This window comes from Pristiophorus japonicus, chromosome 9, assembly GCF_044704955.1.
Source record: "Pristiophorus japonicus isolate sPriJap1 chromosome 9, sPriJap1.hap1, whole genome shotgun sequence".
NCBI lineage: Eukaryota > Metazoa > Chordata > Chondrichthyes > Pristiophoridae > Pristiophorus > Pristiophorus japonicus.
The window spans coordinates 93356331-93376146 of record NC_091985.1 but is presented as its reverse complement, the minus strand read 5'-3'; the positions used below and the strand labels follow the sequence as shown (position 1 = coordinate 93376146).

The window sequence follows — 19816 nt, the reverse complement described above, 5'->3', positions numbered from 1 at the left end:
AAAATCTTCACTTACTCCATTCTAAGTTAGTTTGGAGTAAGTTTTCACTGCCGAAACTTTGAAAACAGGCGTAAGTGGCTGGAGACTCCCCCTTTTGAAAAAAAATTCTGTTCCATAGTGAAACTGTTCTAACTGACTAGAACTGGAGCAAACTAAATGTCGAGAATTTTAATTTCTAGGATACTCCGTTCTACACCAGTTGCTCCAAAAAATCAGGAGCAACTGAGGCCGAAACTTGGGCCCGTGGATTGGACTCCCAGACCAAGTAGTCGAGGGAAAAATTCTGGCATCATGTGCGAAACAAATGGATACTATAATGGGGGTAGGCTTTCTTTGGATGGATGCAATAATGTGGGCTTAATGGTGGTCTTTCACATTAATCTTTTGATTTTGTTATTGGGCTTGTTCTCATTGGACAAAATGAGTTTTTTGTAGTGGCCTAATAGATTTTAAAATTTTGAAGGGGATTGATTAATTTGATCCAAATAAATAATCCAGACGAGCAAAAACTTAAGCGATGTAAAAGGATTAAAAAAATCAAATAAATTGGGAAATAGACAACTATTTCACAGAGGTATATAAATTATCGAGGAATGCCGTTGAAGAAAATGGTATGCATTTGTTCAAGAGATAAGACGACCTATTTCTGGAGGAGTGGATTCATGAATATGGTGGAAAGATTAAGATTAACCAAAAAGGAAGTGCTTGTTGGACTAACTTACATTTTTCTGTTCCTAAAATTTCCTAATTCTTGTGTTGAATGCTTGGAAAATGTTATGGCACCAGCCATTGCAATTTGTGAAAATTATCTGAAATTTTAGGTGCTGAGTTAAAGTTATGGACCCCAAGCACAATCCATGAGAGTAGGCAGATGTACATTTGTCATGAGCAAAGAGGAATTTTAGTTTTCATTCACAAAGGAATGTTTGCCTATTGCAGTATAAAACTCCTAAAATGTTAACTTCACAGCCAACAAGGAGCTGCATTTAGTCTACACCATATCTTGTCTTGTCTGTAGATCAAGTGATTTTCAAATTTTGCTCATGAGTTACTATGCTTTGTCCAAACTAATCTTATAATTTTTACTTATACAGTGGGGTGAAGGAAAAAAATTTCATGCTGCACTATGAGGTAATATAACCTTTTTCTGTGTTTCAAATTACTGCATTAGGCTTTGATTTACATGTACAATGTCTGAAGTTGAACTTTCAGTAGGAGTGACCAATTGATGCACTGTTACTGAATCAAAGTGCAATATTTGTAACTTGCATCATATTTAACGACTTATGTCCTGCCATTTATTTCCATATTCTTCTCAGTTAATTTCCTGCAAATGGCAGATTTCCAGTGCAACAGCACAAATCCATTTCCTCATCAGACCAATTAACAGAAGATTTCTAAATGGAGATGCATCTTCCAACTAATCTGAGTAATGCCCAAGAGGGCAGCATTAGAGGAGCACAGATATCGCAGAGGGTTGTGGAGATGGGGTAGATTACAGAGATTGGGAGGGGCAAAGCCTTGGAGGGATTTGAAAACAAGGATGAGAATTTTAATATCGAGGCTTTACTTAACCGGGAGCCAATGTAGGTCAGCGAACCTGGGTGATGGGTGAACGGAACTTGATGGGAGTTTTGGATAACCTCAAATTTACAGAGGGTAGAACGTGGGAGGCCGGTCAGGAGTGCTTTGGAATAGTCCAGTCTAGAGGTAACAAAGGCATGAATGAGGGTTTCAGCAGCAGATGACCTGAGGTAGGAGTGGAGTCGGGTGGTATTCCGGAGGTGGAAATTGGCGGTCTTGGTGATGGCGTGGATATATACTGGTAATATGTCTTCTGTGTTTATTACGTGATATGATTTCTTAGTTTGGCTTAGTACATCGAACCATTTGACCATTATATCACATGAGGTTATACCACATGGTTAGCAGTTAGCATGGACCAATCAAAAGCAGAAGGAATGTCCATGCATACATACATATACATCTATCACACCTGTCAGAACAAAAATTGCTTTGGTCTTGCTCAACCATCCATTTATGTATAAATCTTTAATTTTTAGTTTTTTTGCTTTAGAATGTGTGTTTTCCTTGTTCCATTGATTTGTTATCTTTTGTTATATGTCCAGATATTGTGAACCAGGGATTTTTTTAGTAGCCTGATAAATGAAGTGCAGCTCTTTATAGTTTTATTTTTGACTGTTTATCAGTTGTAGACTGCTGGAATCAATCGGCAAATAAATGTAGGAGGTCAATGAAGGAACAGAGTAGGATGGGAAAAGGGTGAGAATGAATCATGAACTGAAGTGCAGATAGATTGATTTGAGAGAAAATTAGATACCCATTAACAACTTTGACAATACCAAATGTTTAGAAATTCATGGCAACAAATCCTGTCAAAAGTATTGGAGGTGTGGCAAAGGCAAATAAATTATCCAGGTGTTGAAGAGCAGAGTTCCAGAGCTATGTAACATAGGTGAGATCACCAATGAAGTGGCCATGCTGAAAACCATAGTAACAATCAAGCACAACTTTAGAAAATACAGATAAGGGCAATAACATGGTGGTTGGAAGATAGTATGAACACAACCCAAGTTCCAAGGGAGATGGCATAGGATAGGGGCAAGTTTGGAGATGAACATTTTGAAGATGTTGAGTTATTCACCTGGGAAGTAATGTAAGGCAGGAGAAAATAAACCACTTAAAATGGGATGGAATCAAAATTGTGGGTTGCAGTAAAACTATTTATTATTAAAATGTCTTCTATACTGAACTATAAATCCTTTGAGTTTTTTTAACATTACAATTTAATAAGATTATATTAAATGGTTTTAAAATCCCAATAGATATATTTCACATGAAACCAAAGTAATGAGGATGGAAATTTAAGCACAAGGCACAGGAGATGAGAAGTTACTGAATAACACTCCCCTTTCTACTAAAAAGAAAGCTGAAAGCTAAACAAGCATTTGAGGTGTTGCTATTGGAATGAGAAAAAGCGATTGTACCCATTTGTTGACTGTCATCCAGGCCCCTGCTTTAGAACTCAATCTGACAGCTTTTTCATGCTTCCTGTAAGAATGTAAGAACTTCATTGATGGATCACTGTAAATATACATGGCATTATAATTGTCAGCAGTTGAAATCAATGGGGAAATAATCCACATACTTCTAAGTAACAGCAATAATTGCAAATAATATGTAATTGAGTTAATTGAATATTTGAGAGTTCAGTACTTCCAAGGGATAAAACCCTAGTTACACCTTTCTAACAAATATTATCACAGTGCATGTACAAATCAGTTAATGCAGTTCCAGCTTTTATTAAAATCGTGCATCACATGTCAGTCCAGTGTTTGAAATATTTGTGCTTGTTTCCATGAATGCAAATTATTGTTAATAGCTTGCACACTAACGTATATACATGTCAAATAGATTGTAATACCAAATTTAGTGATGCTGTGTAGTTGGTATTCTGTTACCTTCAGAACTATTTGCTGAATTGCTGAACTATTTGTGTTCTAACCCAAACATTTTCAGAATTTAGGATTGAGGAAGATTTCTTGATAATAGCTAATGTGTTTGCTTTGAACACAATTATGTAAGTTTTTTAAAAAAAAGGTATGTTTGTCCCATTTCTTCTAACAGCATCATATTTGTTATTTCAGTTTCCGCCTTATGCAACTAACGAGATTGGAAAATTAATTGGTCAAAATAGGAGAGAACTAGGCCATGGTGAGGAGGATGAATCATACAGTTTAATTCACAAAAATACTGGTTATAATTTTGTTACATTCATTAATCAAAATATTTATTTATTTCTATGAAAATTACATCAATTTAGGTGCTCTTGCAGAAAAAGCATTGAAACCTGTGGTTCCTAAAGAATTTCCATTTACAATAAGAGTAACAGCAGAAGTACTAGAATCTAACGGTAAGTGATTATGTAAGTGGATTGGCCACAAATCCACTCGATAGCCCATTTTGTTCACTTTAAATCCTTTTTTTTAATCCTTTAATCTACCTAATGTAACAAATGTTCAAAAGCCTCACTTTTTCTTTATTTGGACGAGAGCTGTAAGTTACGGTGCCATTTAGATGTTGGATGTTATTGTGCATTTAGTTAGACTTGCCCTTGCACATTTAGGTTTAAAAAATTTTTGTGTGGCAAGTTGCTGAAAGTGTAAGCTGATAACGTTGCAGCGAGCGTAACTGGGCATCTGGGACCTGAGCGAACAGGGAAAGCAACTCTGGGCAGCGAGAAGGACAGGAGCTCGGGGGGGATGGGAAGAGAGGAGATCACAGGAGCTCGGGGTGAGGAGAAGATCAGGAGCACTTGGAGTGGGGAGGGGAAGAGAGAGGACAGGCGCTTGGGGGTAGGAGAGAGGATAGAGTTGAGGGTGCCGGGAAAGAGGAGCTCAGAAAGGGAGAGGAAATCGGAGGGGGTGGAGGCGGAGAGAGGAGATTGTGGGTGGGGGGAGAGGAGTGCGAGAGGGGGTGACAGCACAGGGACAACACTGTTGGGGGAGGCGGGGCAATGTGATCCAGGTCTAAAGGGGGAGGCGGGGGGAAGAGAACGAGAGGGAGAATGTGATCAAGATGGAAAGACAGATCATGTCCTTCCTCTGGTTAGACCTGATTCTCCTCTTTACTGCCCCCCACCCCAAGACCTGGATCATGCTTATGACAATGAACGGCAGTGAGTTGATTTCTCAGAAAATCCAGCGTGTGTGTGGCTAGTGACCTCGTTGCACTGGATGAAATCCGAAGTCATGACCCTGTCACTATTCACTTCGTAATATAAAAGGTGACCTCGCCACCCCCACACTTTCTACCCAATAAAGCTGTTAATCTGTGACCCACACGCAATGCCCCTTCAGCTCTCACCCAGAGTGTTAAGCTTGAAGAAGTGAGCAACAACAGTTTTCGGTCGACCCCCTGATGTCATCCTGAATATGAGCCGAGTCAATTGATGATGTCATGCTTAGCGCATGCTATAAACCTACAGCTCTGCTAGTGATGTCACTTGCAATGACTCAACCTCACCTTTGTCGTTGAATGAAATGCGTCTCATTAAACCAACCTTGCAGCTCAACTTATGTAAAATAGTCACAGCTGTGGATTTTTCAAATTCAGCCTCAGCGAAACAGCTACAGACCCCCCCATAATCTTGCATCGACCATTCATGGGGTCACATTTTTGAAGGGGATCTTTGGGTGCGTGGCCCCTCCACAGTTTCACGCATGCGAGAAATTTAACATTAGAAAGGTTGGTCCTGTGGTGCCCGAAACCGGCAGACAACTGCATGGTTGCGCAGCTTCAAGGTAACCTTGCCCACAAAGAAACTAACTTATCATTGGTGAACAACTCGGTGGTGTGCAGGTGTTGCCTGATGGTACTATTGCTGATTCCTACTATCACTCTGCTGATTCAAAAACAAAGTACTGCAGATGCTGGAAATCTGTTATAAAATGCTGGAAAAACACAGCAAATCTGGCAACATTTACGGAAAGAAAAACTTGAGTTAACGTTTCAAGTTCTGATGAAAGATCATCGACCTGAAATGTTAACTCTGCTTCTCTCTCCACAGATGCTGCCTGACTTGCTGAGCGTTTCCAACATTTTATATTGTATCACTCAATTGATGATTGGGAGGAGGTCGACAGGACAGGCAGTATGTGGCCACATTAGTGTTATCTTGATTTTCTGGGTGATCCTCCACATTAACAGGTAGGTGCCATTATCATGGCTGTACTGGAGCAGCTTGGCTCGAGGAGCAGCTTGGCTCGAAGAGCAGCAAGCTCTGATGCATGGATCTTCTGTATCTTACCTGGGATATTTGCTGTTTCCAGTGCACTGAGCCGCTTCACCGTTGCATGTGGAGTGAACCAGTGGAAATAATCTTGCACGTTTTTTAAACTGTGAAGAGTGATAAACCCAGCAACTACAGGCCAGTCAGCCTAACGTCGGTGGTGAGGAAACTTTGAGACAATAATCTGGGGCAAAATTAATTGACAATTGGAAAAGTATGGCCTGCAAATTGAAAGTCAGCACGGATGTGTGAAAGGCAAATCGTGTTTAACTTATTTGATCAAGTTCTTTGATAAAGTAATGGAGAGGGTTGATGGGGATAGTACAATTAAAGTGTAGGACTTTCAAAAGGCACTTGATAAAATAGCACATAACATTTCTTGATAAAATATCAGATAATAGACTTTTAGGGAAATTTAAAGCCTGTGGGATTAAAGGGCTACATGGATACAAAATTGGCTAAAGGACAGAAAGCTAAGAGTAGTGAAGAACAGTTGTTTTTCAGACTCGAGGGGAGTGTGCAGTAGCGTCCCCCAAGGGTCAGTGTTGGGACCACTGCTCTTTTTGATGTATATTGATAATTTAGACTTTGGTATAAAAGGCATAATTTCAAAGTTTATCATTGACGCAAAACTCAGAATGTAGTAAACAGAGAGGGATAGTGACAGACTTCAGGACGACATAGACACTGGTGAAATGGGCAGATACATAGCAGATGAAATTTAATGCAGAGAAGTGCAAAGTGATTTTTTTGGTAGCAAGAATGAGGAGAGGCAATATAAACTAAATGGTACAATTTTAAAGAGCTAGACAGATTTTTGAGCGATAAGGGAATAAAAGGTTATGGGGAGCGGGCAGGGAAGTGGAGCTGAGTCCATGATCAGATCAGCCACGATCTTATTAAATGGCGGAGCAGGCTCGAGGGGCCAAATGGCCTACTCCTGCTCCTATTTCTTATGTTCCTATGTGTACGTACACAGTCTTTGAAGGTCAAGTACAGAAGGATGTTGAAAAGGGTTACAGGATCCTTGGCTTTATAAATAGAGGCATAGAGTACAAAAGCAGTGAGTTATGCTAAATCTTTAAAGCACTGGTTAGGACCTAGCTGGAGTATTGTGACCAATTCGGGCATCACACTTTAGGAAGGCCTTGGAGAGGGTGCAGGCACATTGGATACAGCAAAAGCATCCTGGCTGTAGTGCTGAACACCTATGCTCAAGAACTTTAACCAAGCTGTTCCAGTACAGTTACTGGTGCCTACCCAACAAAGTGGAAATTTGCCCAGGTATGTCCTGTCCACAAAGAGCAGGACAAATCCAATCCGGCCAATTACAGCTCCATCAGCCTGCTCTCAATTGTCAACGAAGTGATAGAAGGTGTCGTCGACAGGGCTATCAAGTAGCACTCACTCACCAATAACCTTCACCAATGCTCAGTTTGGGTTCCGTCAGGACCACTCTGCTACAAGCCCCATTGCAGCTCGAGTCCAAAGAGCTGAATTCCAGAGGTGAGGTGAGATTGACTGCGTTTGACATCACGGCAGCATTTTGATCAAGTGTAGCACAAAGCAGCACTAGTAAAAGTAAAGTCGATGGAGAACTCTGGTTGAAGTCATACCTTGTACAAAGGAAGATGGTTGTGGTTGTTGGGGGTCAATCGGCTCAACCCCAGCCTACAGGACTTTCTTAGAGCAGTGTTCTAGGCCCAACCATCCTTCAGCTGCTTCATCAATAACCTTTCCTCCATCATGTGGTCAGAAGTGGGAATGTTCACTGATGATTGCAGTGTTAAGTCTCATTTGCAACACCTCACATAATGAAGCAGTCCATACCCACATGCAGCAAGACCTGGACAACATCCAGACTTGGGCTGATAAATGGCAAGTAATATTCATGTCACACTAGTGCCAAGCAATGACTCTCTCCAACAAGAGAGGGTCTAGGCACCCCCACAGTCAACATCCTGAGAGAAATTGACCAGAAACTTAACTGGACCAGCCTCATAAACACTCTGGCTACAAGAGCAGGTCAGAGGCTGGGTATTCTGTGGCAAGTGACTCACCTGACTCCCCAAAGCCTTTCCACAAGTCAGGAGTGTGTTGGAATATTCTCTACTTGCCTAGATGGGTGCAGCTTTAACAACACTCAAGAAATTCGACAACATCCAAGACAAAGCAGCCCACTTGATTCGCACCCCATCCATCACCTTAAACATTCACACCCTCCACCATTGGCGCATCATGGCTGCAGTGTGTACCAACAAGATGCACTGCAGCAACTCGTCAAGGCTATTCAACAGCACCTCCCAAACTCCGCGAGCACTATTGCCTTGAAGGGCAAGGGCAGCAGGCGCATAGGGACGCCATCACCTCCAAGTTCCCCTCCAAGTCACACACCATCCTGAAGGCCATATATCGCTGTTCCTTAATCCTTGTTCGGTCAAAACCCTGAAACTCTGTACCCAACAGCACTTGGGAGTTCCTTCACCACATGCACTGCAGCGGTTCAAGAAGGCAGCTCACTACGACCTTCTCGAGGGCAACTAGGGATGGCAATAAATGCTGACCTTGCCAGCGGCGCCCACATCCCAAAAATGATTAAATACATTTTTTTAAATGATAGCGTATTCTGTGTTGGTCCTACCAACGTGCATGAAATTACATTTATGTGATATTTGCCAGACATGATGATTCCAATGTTTTCCTGGCCGGATTCCCATCTTCCATCTTCCTTCTTCCATCCTCCGTGTGAGCGCTGTGCGTTCTCTGAACTCGCTAGGGTGAGCGCTGTGTGTGCAAAAGCTTCTATAGATATGTAAAGAGAAAAAGGTTAGTAAAGACAAACGTAAGTCCCCTGCAGTCAGAATCAGGGGAAGTCATAACGGGGAACAAATAAATGGCAGACCAATTGAACAAGTACTTTGGTTCGGTATTCACTAAGGAGGACACAAGCAACCTACCGGATATAAAAGAGGTCAGAGGGTCTAGTATGAAGGAGGAACTGAGGGAAATCCTTATTAGTCGGGAAATTGTGTTGGGGAACTTGATGGGATTGAAGGCCGATAAATCCCCAGGGCCTGATGGCCTGCATCCCAGAGTACTTAAGGAGGTGGCCTTGGAAATAGCAGATGCATTGACAATCATTTTCCAACATTCCATAGACTCTGGATCAGTTCCTATGGAGTGGAGGGTAGCCAATGTAACCCCACTTTTTAAAAAAGGAGGGAGAGAGATAACAGGGAATTATAGACTGGTCAGCCTGACATCAGTAGTGGGTAAAATAATGGAATCAATTATTAAGGATGTCATAGCAGCGCATTTGGAAAGAGGTGACATGATAGGTCCAAGTCAGCATGGATTTGTGAAAGGGAAATCATGCTTGACAAATCTTCTGGAATTTTTTGAGGATGTTTCCAGTAGAGTGGACACGGGAGAACCAGTTGATGTGTATTTAGACTTTCAGAAGGCTTTCGACAAGGTCCCGCACAAGAGATTAATGTGCAAAGTTAAAGCACATGGGATTGGGGGTAGTGTGCTGACGTGGATTGAGAACTGGTTGGCAGACAGGAAGCAAAGAGTAGGAGTAAATGGGTACTTTTCAGAATGGCAGGCAGTAACTAGTGGGGTACCACAAGGTTCTGTGCTGGGGCCCCAGCTGTTTACATTGTACATTAATGATTTAGACGAGGGGATTAAATGTAGTATCTTCAAATTTGCGGATGACATGAAGTTGGGTGGCAGTGTGAGCTGCGACGAGGATGCTATGAGGCTGCAGAGTGACTTCGATAGGTTAGATGAGTGGGCAAATGCATGGCAGATGAAGTCTAATGTGGATAAATGTGAGGTTATCCACTTTGGTGGTAAAAACAGAGAGACAGACTATTATCTGAATGGTGACAGATTAGGAAAAGGGGAGGTGCAACAAGACCTGGGTATCATGGTACATCAGTCATTGAAGGTACAGCAGGCGGTTAAGAAAGCAAAAGGCATGTTGGCCTTCATAGTGAGGGGATTTGAGTACAGGGGCAGAGAGGTGTTACTACAGTTGTACAGGGCCTTGGTGAGGTCACACCTGGAGTATTGGGTACAGTTTTGGTCTCCTAACTTGAGGAAGGATGTTCTTGCTATTGAGGGAGTGCAGCGAAGGTTCACCAGTCTGATTCCCGGGATGGCGGGACTGATATATCAAGAAATACTGGATCAACTGGGCTTGTATTCACTGGAGTTCAGAAGAATGAGAGGGGATCTCATAGAAACGTTTAAAATTCTGACGGGTTTAGACAGGTTAGATGCAGGAAGAATGTTCCCAATGTTGGGGAAGTCCAGAACCAGGGTCACAGTCTAAGGATAAGGGGTAAGCCATTTAGGACTGAGATGAGGAGAAACTTCTTCACCCAGAGAGTGGTGAACCTGTGGAATTCTCTACCACAGAAGGTTGTTGAGGCCAATTCACTAAATATATTCAAAAAGGAGTTAGATGTAGTCCTTACTACTAGTGGGATCAATGGGTATGGCGAGAAAGCAGGAAGTGGGTACTGAAGTTGCATGTTCATCCATGAACTCATTGAATGGCGGTGCAGGCTCAAAGGGCCGAATGGCCTACTCCTGCACCTATTTTCTATTTTTCTATGTTTCTCTGAACTCGCCTGTGTGAGCACTGTGCCTACTCTGAACCCAGAAGTGAGCGTGCTGTCTGTTCTGAAATCATTAGTGTTGGCACTGTGCTTGTCTGAACTCTGTAACCTGCCTGATAATGACTGGATCAAATTACACATTGCAGAGAACTTGAATTACTGTACAGCAGAAGGGATCAAATTACACATTCCAGACAGTGTTGGGTGTGTCTTGTCCTCCTAGGGGGCCAGTCAGAAATCAACTCATTCCAACTCACGGTGCAAATACACACGGCCAATTTTCTGTGGTGACTTTAGTTCATATCTACCGTGCAAATACAGCAACTTCATGCCTTTCATTGATGAGCCAGACAATGAGATGCTGTTTTCGCAAAGCTATCACGTAGCAGTGGAAGTTGGACAGCAACTTTTGGTTATCCGCGTTTAACCTCGCATCTGTCCCTTGCCTAAAGTTATTGTACCATTTGGACATAAATAACAGCAAACGCCATTGCCCTCGCCATTATTTTGATAGCAGTGATTTTTTTTTTAGCTTGTTTGCTGGAGTGTCTCACGTTGATTTATGATGAGTACTGCTTTCCTATACAGTAAATGCACCACCTTTTTGGCTGAGTGTGGAGTCGAGCTGGTGCTGGCGAAGTCTGGATTCTGGAGTGCTTAGCAATGGAAGGATACGTGGGGGGAGAAATTTGCCTCTATTGCATCTCCCATTGGTGCCTCCCAGGGAGTGGGGGGAGGGCGATAATGGGGCACGACCGGGTGCGGCAAGAGTACCGACGCCCGCGTACTGCGCAGCACCCCGGATGCGAACTTCGGTTTCGCCCCCTGCAGCATCGCCAGCCATTAAGGCAGCTGCAGGAGCCGTTGTAAGGGAGGCCGGCCATTTGGGGAACAGTATTTAAAAGTAAGGCCGCTTGGGTAAGTTTTTAAAAAAAATTTCACCCCTTGGGTCATTTTTTCACTTTTTTTTTGTGCCGCAATTGATCAGCCCTGCACTCTGTTGGAGTTCTTGGGGCTGATTGTCCAGGATCACCGCTGCCATCGGCAAGGAGGACATAATTTCAATGCAGAATCTGCAGCAATGGCCCTTCCCTTTAAAGGAGGGAAGGAGCCTTCGATCCCGGCAGTGCTACACTGAACATTGTGGAGCATTGCACCGCTACCGCCCCTCTCGCTGGCTTTAGTGCTCCAAGGGAAGTGGTGGCGCTTGATTTTGTGCTCTACTTCCTTCCTAGAGCACTAAACCGGAAGTTTGCGTCTGCTTCACTTACATAGCGCCCGCCGATACTTTTGCACTACCGCAAAAGTTATCGCCCCAAACGGGACGCCATGCAATTTTTAGCCCAAGGAGTCTACATTTGCACTTATTCTCTTTCCCTCACTCACAATGCTGCATTTCTATCTTCAGCTAGGAACATGGTCTGGATCATAGACATAGACTGCTGATGGAAGGAATTTATGGACCTAAGAGAAAGTGTGTTTTGTGTCCCTGAAGTGCTCTGTCATGAACTGATAGTTCAACCAGATTTAAAAGAGCTTAAATGGGGGTTGAGTTTGTGGTGGTTGGATTTGGAATTGGTCTGTTCCCATCAATGGTTAGCTCCTTTCTGTGTTCATTTTTAATTTATAGGTTCATCTTCTATGGCATCAGTATGTGGCGGAAGTATGGCCTTGATGGATGCAGGTAAACTCTGAATAGCTTCATTTTAAGTTGGACTGAATGCTTCCTTTCTGCAGTACCTTTTTAGTTCAGCAAGTTTTACACTAGTAAATACCTTTTAAGAAAAAACATGTCAATGTTCAGTAAATGCTGCTGGATTATATCAAAGACTTGTGACTTTAAGCATGTCTTTTCCACTGCCGTGGAGTTCATAATCTATTTTAGTCCTTGTTTTATTTATCCACCAGGTGTTCCGATTTCAGCTGCTGTGGCTGGTGTAGCTGTCGGCCTTATCACAAAGAGAAATCCAGAAAAGCCTGCTGAGATTGAAGATTACCGTCTCCTGACTGATATTTTGGTTGGTTTTCTTCAAAGAGCTGTTTCAGCATTAGTGTTATGTTTTATATTGACTTGTATGTATGCCCACTTAAGAAAAAATAAATCAAATCTTTTGACTCTTGCAGGGTATTGAGGATTATAATGGAGATATGGACTTTAAGCTGGCAGGTACAAACAAAGGAATAACAGCTCTACAGGTAAATATAGAATTTGTTCCAGAGTTATCACATTAGCAACTTAGTGCAACTCATTGGGGGTGGCATGTGGTTTTGTGTTTGTGCCCATCTTTTCCCACAACCCCATGTTTGAACCACGCCAATCAAGTTTACACTCCTGCCACAGCACTGAAACAGCCCTAATCAAAGTCACAAATTACATCCTATGTTGCCATCCCCCAATTATTACTTTGTACAGAAGAGATGTAGAATTTTCTTTTATAGATTGACAATTTGGGAGGCATCTTGATCACAAAATGTACAATCAAGCCAAGCACAGGACAATAAACATGATACCTCGATGTCCTAGAAGTATTACCTTATGTTGAAGGTAGATGAGCCCAAGTCAAAATCCTAATCACTACAATGTGCTAAAAAAATAAGTCTCATGATGTTAGAACCATGGGATTAAATAACATGAAATAAGTCCATTCAGCCCATTGCATTTGTGCCAGTTCGTTGAGCAATCCAAAACTAATCCCACCCTTCTCTCTCCATAGCCCTGTATTATAATATGCTTCTAATGTTTATTCTTCCCTGAAAAGGTGCAATGATTCCTGTCTCAACTAATCTGTGGCAAAGAAATTTCTTGGTCCTCATTGTCAGAATGACAATTTTAAATTGATGACCCCATGGCACAATAGTCTTTCCCTATTCACTCTATCAAAGCCCTCCATAATCTTAAAAAAATCTCTTCTTAGCCTTCTCTGCTCCAGTGCAAAAAGTCCCAGTATCTCAGGCCTCTCCTCATACCTATAGTTTCTCATCGCTGGCATAATCTTTGTTAATCTACACTGTATGCTTTCCATAGCTTTAAAGTCCTTTCTGTAAAATCCAGTCATTGTATATTAGTAATTATTTGTTTTGGGACATGCAATGTGTGAGGAGGACACACAAAATCTGCAAAAGGACATAGACAGGCTAAGTGAGTGGGCAAAAATTTGGCAGATGGAATATAATGTTGGAAAGTGTGAGGTTGTGCACTTTGGCAGAAAAAAACAAAGAGCAAGTTAATATTTAAATGGAGAAAAATTGCGAAGTGCTGCAGTACAGCAGGACGTGGGGATACTTGTGCATGAAACACAAAAGGTTAGAATACAGGTACAGCAAGTGATCAGGAAGGCCAATGGAATCTTGGCCTTTATTGCAAAGGGGATGGAGTATAAAAGCAGGGAAGTCCTGCTACAGTTGTACAGGGTATTGGTGAGGCCACACCTGGAACATTGCGAGCAGTTTTGGTTTGCATATTTACGAAAGGATATACTTGCTCTAGAGGCAGTTCAGAGAAGCTTCACTAGGTTGATTCTGGAGATGAGGCGACTGACTTATGAGGAAAGGTTGAGGAGGTTGGGCCTCTTATCATTGGAATTCAGAAGAATGAGAGGTGATCTTATCGAAATGTATAAGATTATGAGGGGGCTTGACGAGGTGGATGCAGAGAGGATGTTTCCACTGATAGTGGAGACTAGAACTAGGGGGCATAATCTTAGAATAAGGGGCCGTCCATTTAAAACTGAGATGAGGGGGAATTTCTTCTCTGTGGGTTATAAATCTGTGGAATTCGCTGTCTCAGAGAGCTGTGGAAGCTGGGACATTGAATAAATTTAAGACTAAAAATAGACAGTTTCTTAAACGATAAGGGAATAAGGGGTTATGGGGAGTGGGCAGGGAAATGGACCTGAGTCCATGATCGCTTCTGCCATGTTCGTATTAAATGGCAGAGCAGGCTTGAGGGGCCGTATGGCCTATTCCTGCTCTTATTTCAGGTTAATCAAACTCCAATTACAGTAATATCTAATTATTTCTTCGAGTAAAGCAAATAAACCATCCAAATGTCATAATATATACTGATAAAAATTGATCCTATGGATATTAATGCATATAGTCTTCAGGGCTCCACTGATGTATATTATTTATTTTTCCTTAGGCAGACATTAAAATAGCAGGACTGCCATTGAAAATTGTAATGGAAGCTATACAGCAAGCTTCAGGTAAACCAGGTGTCCATCTTACATTATAACTCTGGTTTTAATTGTAATTTACATTGTTGTAATATTGCTGCTTTTTTAAAAACTAGTTGCCAAGAAGGAGATCTTGAGCATAATGAATAAAGCAATTGCTAAACCCAGAGACAAGAGGAAAGAAAATGGGCCAGTGCTAGGTAAGATTGTAATTCCCACTTTCAGTGGAGAATTACCTTTGCTGTTTTACCATCTGTAAACTTGAAATTATTTTGACTCTAATTTAAAAGATTACTGTTTTTTTACTCTCAAATGATATCCAGCTACAATGAAAATAAAAATCTAACTTGGTGGGCATCAACATGCGATGTTTTGCTGAATGCTTTCTTGTTCATACAACCATTCTGTCCATAAGTCAAAGATATTAGTCACTTGCATCTAAGATTCATTGTTTTTCCACATTTATAAGATTAACATGTAATTTTTAAACTAATATTAGTTCTTCACTTGAGTCTTTTTGTTTTCTGAATTGAACATTCCTCCATTATTAATTTTGCGCTGTATATAAATCAGATTTATTTCTAGCCCTTGTGATTTTACAATTAAACTCCAGAATTGCTCCATAAGAAGTTGAATTCAAAAAATTAGGCTTAAATCTAATAAAATGTCAACATGGCATACTGCAGTTCTGTTGTGACACATGCAGCTGCTATTCCTATTTTGCGCGAGGAGCAATTCATCTTCTCTCCATACTGATGGTCAGCATCAATATCGAGTGCACCTTCAGTTGCCTGCATCACGTACAATGGCTGATCAAAGGTCCAAGGGGAGAAAGATGGTCAGAATGCAGCCAAAGATCCACATCCGCTCTTTTTAGCATTGGACTTTGAGAAAGCAGCTATTTACTTAAAGTATTTAATTTGTTCCTTCCAAAATTGTTTTGCTGATTAAACCTGAAGTTTTCTAACTACCAACATTTTTTTTATTTTTAACCCAAGAAACATGTATTTGCTCTCGACTGATTTTTGCCTTCATTTTTGGACTCCAATTCGGGAAAAAGTAAAAATTAGAAAGTCCATTTATTTATATTTTTTAGAAACTGTGCTGGTACCAGTGTCAAAAAGAGCCAGATTTGTTGGCCCAGGTGGTTACAACCTAAGGAAACTTCGGGCTGAAACGGGTAAGAATAATATGTAATTCGTTTACACAATGTCCCAAAGCACTTTACACAGTAATCTAAGAGTACAGTAACACCAAGCCAAGGGAAAGATTTCAGGGAGGTGACAGAAGACTTGAGGGAAAAGATGGCTTTTAAGAAGGTTTTTAAAGTAGAGATAAATAGAAAGGCAGAGAGATTTAGGGAGGGAGTTCCAGAGGACAGGAGCCAAGCAGCAATGCCACAATTGTGGGACAAAATGAGGGAGGATGCACAGGAAGCTAGAGTCTGTAGACGAAAGGATAGGGAAGGAAGTCTATGGGCCCAAATTTAGCCCTCCGGTTTTTTCGGAGCACCTCCGAGCCCCCGGCCGACATTTTACATCAGAAGCAGTGCCAAAAAAAATCCGTGCGATCATGGCCAATTCTCGAGCCGTCTGTGGAGCTGGCGTGGCGCAGAAAAAAGAGAGGGGGGCGGAGCTAGGTCCCAGCACTAAAAACAGTGCCGGGACCTCTGCACATGCACACTAGAGTCTGCGCACATGTGCAGTAGCTCCTGGCAGGCCATTTCTGCAAACGCGCGTTGCAGGCTGTGTGGGAGGGGCTGAAGCACACCGTCCCTAGCCCTGGCCGAATGGGCTCCCTCATCGGCGGCCCGCTGCGTTCCCTTAGGTAGGACTTTTATTTGTATTTGTTATTTACTGATTGATTTTGGTACTTTAGGTGCAGGGTTCCTTATAATTTTTTATTATTTATTGATTGCTTATTACTTTGGTCTTGGTGCTTTAGGTACAGGGTTCCTTCTATTTTATTTGTTAATTAATTGCTTATTACTTTTTGTGCTTTGTTTGGTGCTTGGTGGTGCTTTAAATGTAGTCACTTGCGCCGATTCCTTAACTGTGGACAAAAGTGGACACATACACTTTTTTCTGGCCAAATTGGCATAAATGGTGTAAGTGGCTGGGAACGTTTCCTTTTGGAAAAAAAAAACTGACCTAATAAAAAAACCTAACTAACTCACTCACACTGGCGCAAATTAAATGGTCATGTTTGCAACTAAAAAGATACACCAGAAAAATCAAGTTACACCAAAAAAAACAGTGCAGTTCATGGGGAAATTTGGGCCCAATTGGAGGTTGCAGAGAAGCAAAGGAAGTCTGCAGGTGATTGCAGAGGTCGGGTGGAGTGAGGATATGGAGGGATTTGAAAGCAAAGGATTTAAAATTTAATGCATTGGGGAATGCTGAGCCAGCTCTGCAAGAATGTGGTTTACTGCAAATCATGGTATGATGTCTGCGTTTTGGATAAGTTGGAGTTTATGGAAAGGTGGATGAAGGAAGGCCATTAAAGAGAGCATTTGAATAATCGTGGGAGATGGGGGGGAGCGGATTTTAACCCCAAAAAACAGGTAGGATGGGGTCGGGTGGGAGGTTAAAGTATAAAAAATGTGAATCCTGACCCCAACCCAACCGCCTCTGGGTTTAACTTTAAATATTATAATGAGACTGGAAGCTTCTGATTTAACCTGCTGTGCAGGTTTAACTGTGGCTGGCCAGGGATCCTGGGCCTCGGGATTCCCGGCAGCTGCAGCGAGACGAGAATTGCCTCAGGGAGCAATCCTGGTGGGCTGGAAGAAACAGGACTACTTCCACCCGGTCTCCCCAACTCCCCACAAACCCCCTGCCCTCCATTAGGGATTGGACCCCCCACCCCAGGGTTGGGACTCACACCTACCTGATCTTGCGGCCTCCCATCCAGCATTCCCTGCCCGCCTGTCAATCGGACTGCCTTCCAGGCGTGGAACCTGTCAGTGTTGTCACATGCACGCTGTGGAATTAAAACTCCACAGCATGCGGTAAGTCAGACTTCTGAGTTTCCTGTGCTCTACCGGGCCTAGTCGCTGCCGGCGGTTCTAAACTTCAAAATTCCGGCCATTGAGTTTAGAGGTGACTAAAGCACGAGATGCCTTTTGGTGGTTAAGCAGTTGAGGAAAAGGCAGAAGTATATTGTAGCCAAATTTGCTGATACAAAGATGGGTGGGAAAACAAGTTGTGAGGAGAACAGAGTCTGCAAAGGGATATAGATAGGTAAAGTGAGTGGGCAAAAAATTGGCAGATGGAGTATAATGTGGGAAAATGTGAGGTTATCCACTTTAGTAAGGAGAACAAGCAAAATATTATTTAAATGGAGAGAGACTACAGAACGTTGCAGTACAGAGGGATCTGGGTGTCCTCATACACGAAACACAAAGTTAGCATGCAGGTGCAGCAAGTAATTAGGAAGGCAAAAGGAATGTTGGCCTTTATTGCAAGGGGGATGGAGTATCGAAGTAGGGAAGTCTTGCTACATCTGTACAGGGTATTGGTGAGACCACACCTAGAGTACTGCGTACAGTTTTGGTGGTCTCATTTAGGAAGGAATATACTTGCATTGGAGGCAGTTCAGAGAAGGTTCGCTAGGTTGATTCCTGGAATGAAGGGGTTGTCTTATGAGGTAAGGTTTGGCCTGTACTCACTGGAGTTTAGAAGAATGAGCGGTAATCTTATTGAAACATATAAGATTCTGAGCGGGCTTGACGGGGTAGATGCTGAGGGGATGCCTTTGTGGGGGAATCTAGAACTAGGGGGCATAGTTTCAGAATAAGGGGTCGCCCATTTAAGACGGAGATGAGGAGGAATTTCTTCTCTGATGGTCGTGAATCTTTGGAATTCTCTACCCCAGAGAGCTGTGGAGGCTGGGTCATTGAATATAATCAAGGCTGGGGTAGACAGATTCTTGAATGATAGGGGAGTCCAGGGTGATGGGAACAGGCAGGAAAGTGGAGTTTAGGCCAAGATCAGACCAGCCATGATCTTATTGAATGGCGGAGCAGGCTCGAGGGACCAAATGGCCTACTCCTACTCCTGCTCCTATTTCTTATGTTCTTATGATGGGGGTAGTGTGGTTGATGTGTATATGGACTTTTAAAAGGTATTTTACAAAGTACCACATAATAGACTTGTTAGCCTATTGGACAGTGGCAGCATGGATACAAAATTGGCTACGGGACAGAAACAGAATACTGGTGTTTTTCAGACTGGAGATAATTATACAGTGCTGTTCCCCAGCGGTCGGTATTGGGACCACTGCTCTTTTTCAGGTATATTAATGACCTGGACTTAGGTATACAGGGCATAATTTCAAAGTTTTCCAGTGATACAAATGTATTTATGTACATATCTATGAAGGTGGCAGAACGCGTTGAGAAGGCTATTAAAAAAGCATATAGGATCCTTGGCTTTATGAATCAAGGAATAGAGTTCAAAAGCAAGGAAGTTATGCTAAACCTTTATAAAACATTGGTTAGGCCTCCGCTGGAGTATTGTTCAATTCTGGGCACCACACTTTAGGAAGGATGTCAAGGCCTTGGAGAGGGTACAGAAGAGATTTACTAGAATGATACCAGGGATGTGGAGAGACTGGAGAAGCTGTGGTTGTTCTCCTTGGAACAGAGAAGGTTAAGAGGAGATTTGATGGAGGTGTTCAAATTTATGAACGGTTTTGATAGAGTAAATAAGGAGAAACTCCATTGGCAGAATGGTTGGTAACCAGAGCGCACACATTTAAGGTGATTGGCAAAAGAACCAGAAGCGACTTGAGGAAACACATTTTTTTGCACAGCCAGTTATGATCTGAAATGCACCGCCTGAAAGGGTGTAGGAAGTAGATTCAATCATAACATTCAAAAAGGATTGAATAAATACTTGAAGGGGAAACATTTATAGGACTATGGGGAAAGAGCAGGTGAGTGGGATTAATTGGATAGCTCCACCAAAGAGGCACAATAGGCCAAATTACCTCCTCCTGTGCTGTATCATTCTATGATTCTAGGTGGGCAGTGTTGCAGAGGTGGAAATAAATGGTCTTAGTGATTTTGAGAGCATGTGGTTTGAATTGCAGATCCAAACCAAACAGAACATCAAAGTCTTACTCAACCATAGCTAGTAGCTAAGGAGGGAAGCAAGTTTTCGTGACAGGTGCCATGAGCATTGGCTTCAGTCTTT

At 42.2% G+C, this 19816-nt stretch overlaps 1 protein-coding gene across 2 annotated transcripts in view; it reads left to right on the top strand.

Moving 5' to 3' along the window:
- The window catches only part of pnpt1 (polyribonucleotide nucleotidyltransferase 1, mitochondrial), a 92864-nt gene that overhangs the window by 51205 nt on the left and 21843 nt on the right, over positions 1–19816 (top strand). Inside the window, exons 15-23 of one of the 2 annotated variants that reach the window (XM_070889601.1) lie at positions 1095–1131; positions 3669–3735; positions 3845–3934; positions 12074–12127; positions 12352–12461; positions 12568–12639; positions 14585–14648; positions 14735–14818; positions 15715–15798. In XM_070889601.1, the coding sequence (XP_070745702.1) occupies positions 1095–1131; positions 3669–3735; positions 3845–3934; positions 12074–12127; positions 12352–12461; positions 12568–12639; positions 14585–14648; positions 14735–14818; positions 15715–15798 (662 nt within the window). The remainder of the gene's footprint in view (positions 1–1094; positions 1132–3668; positions 3736–3844; positions 3935–12073; positions 12128–12351; positions 12462–12567; positions 12640–14584; positions 14649–14734; positions 14819–15714; positions 15799–19816) is intronic. The other variant, XM_070889602.1, reaches the window with a different exon arrangement.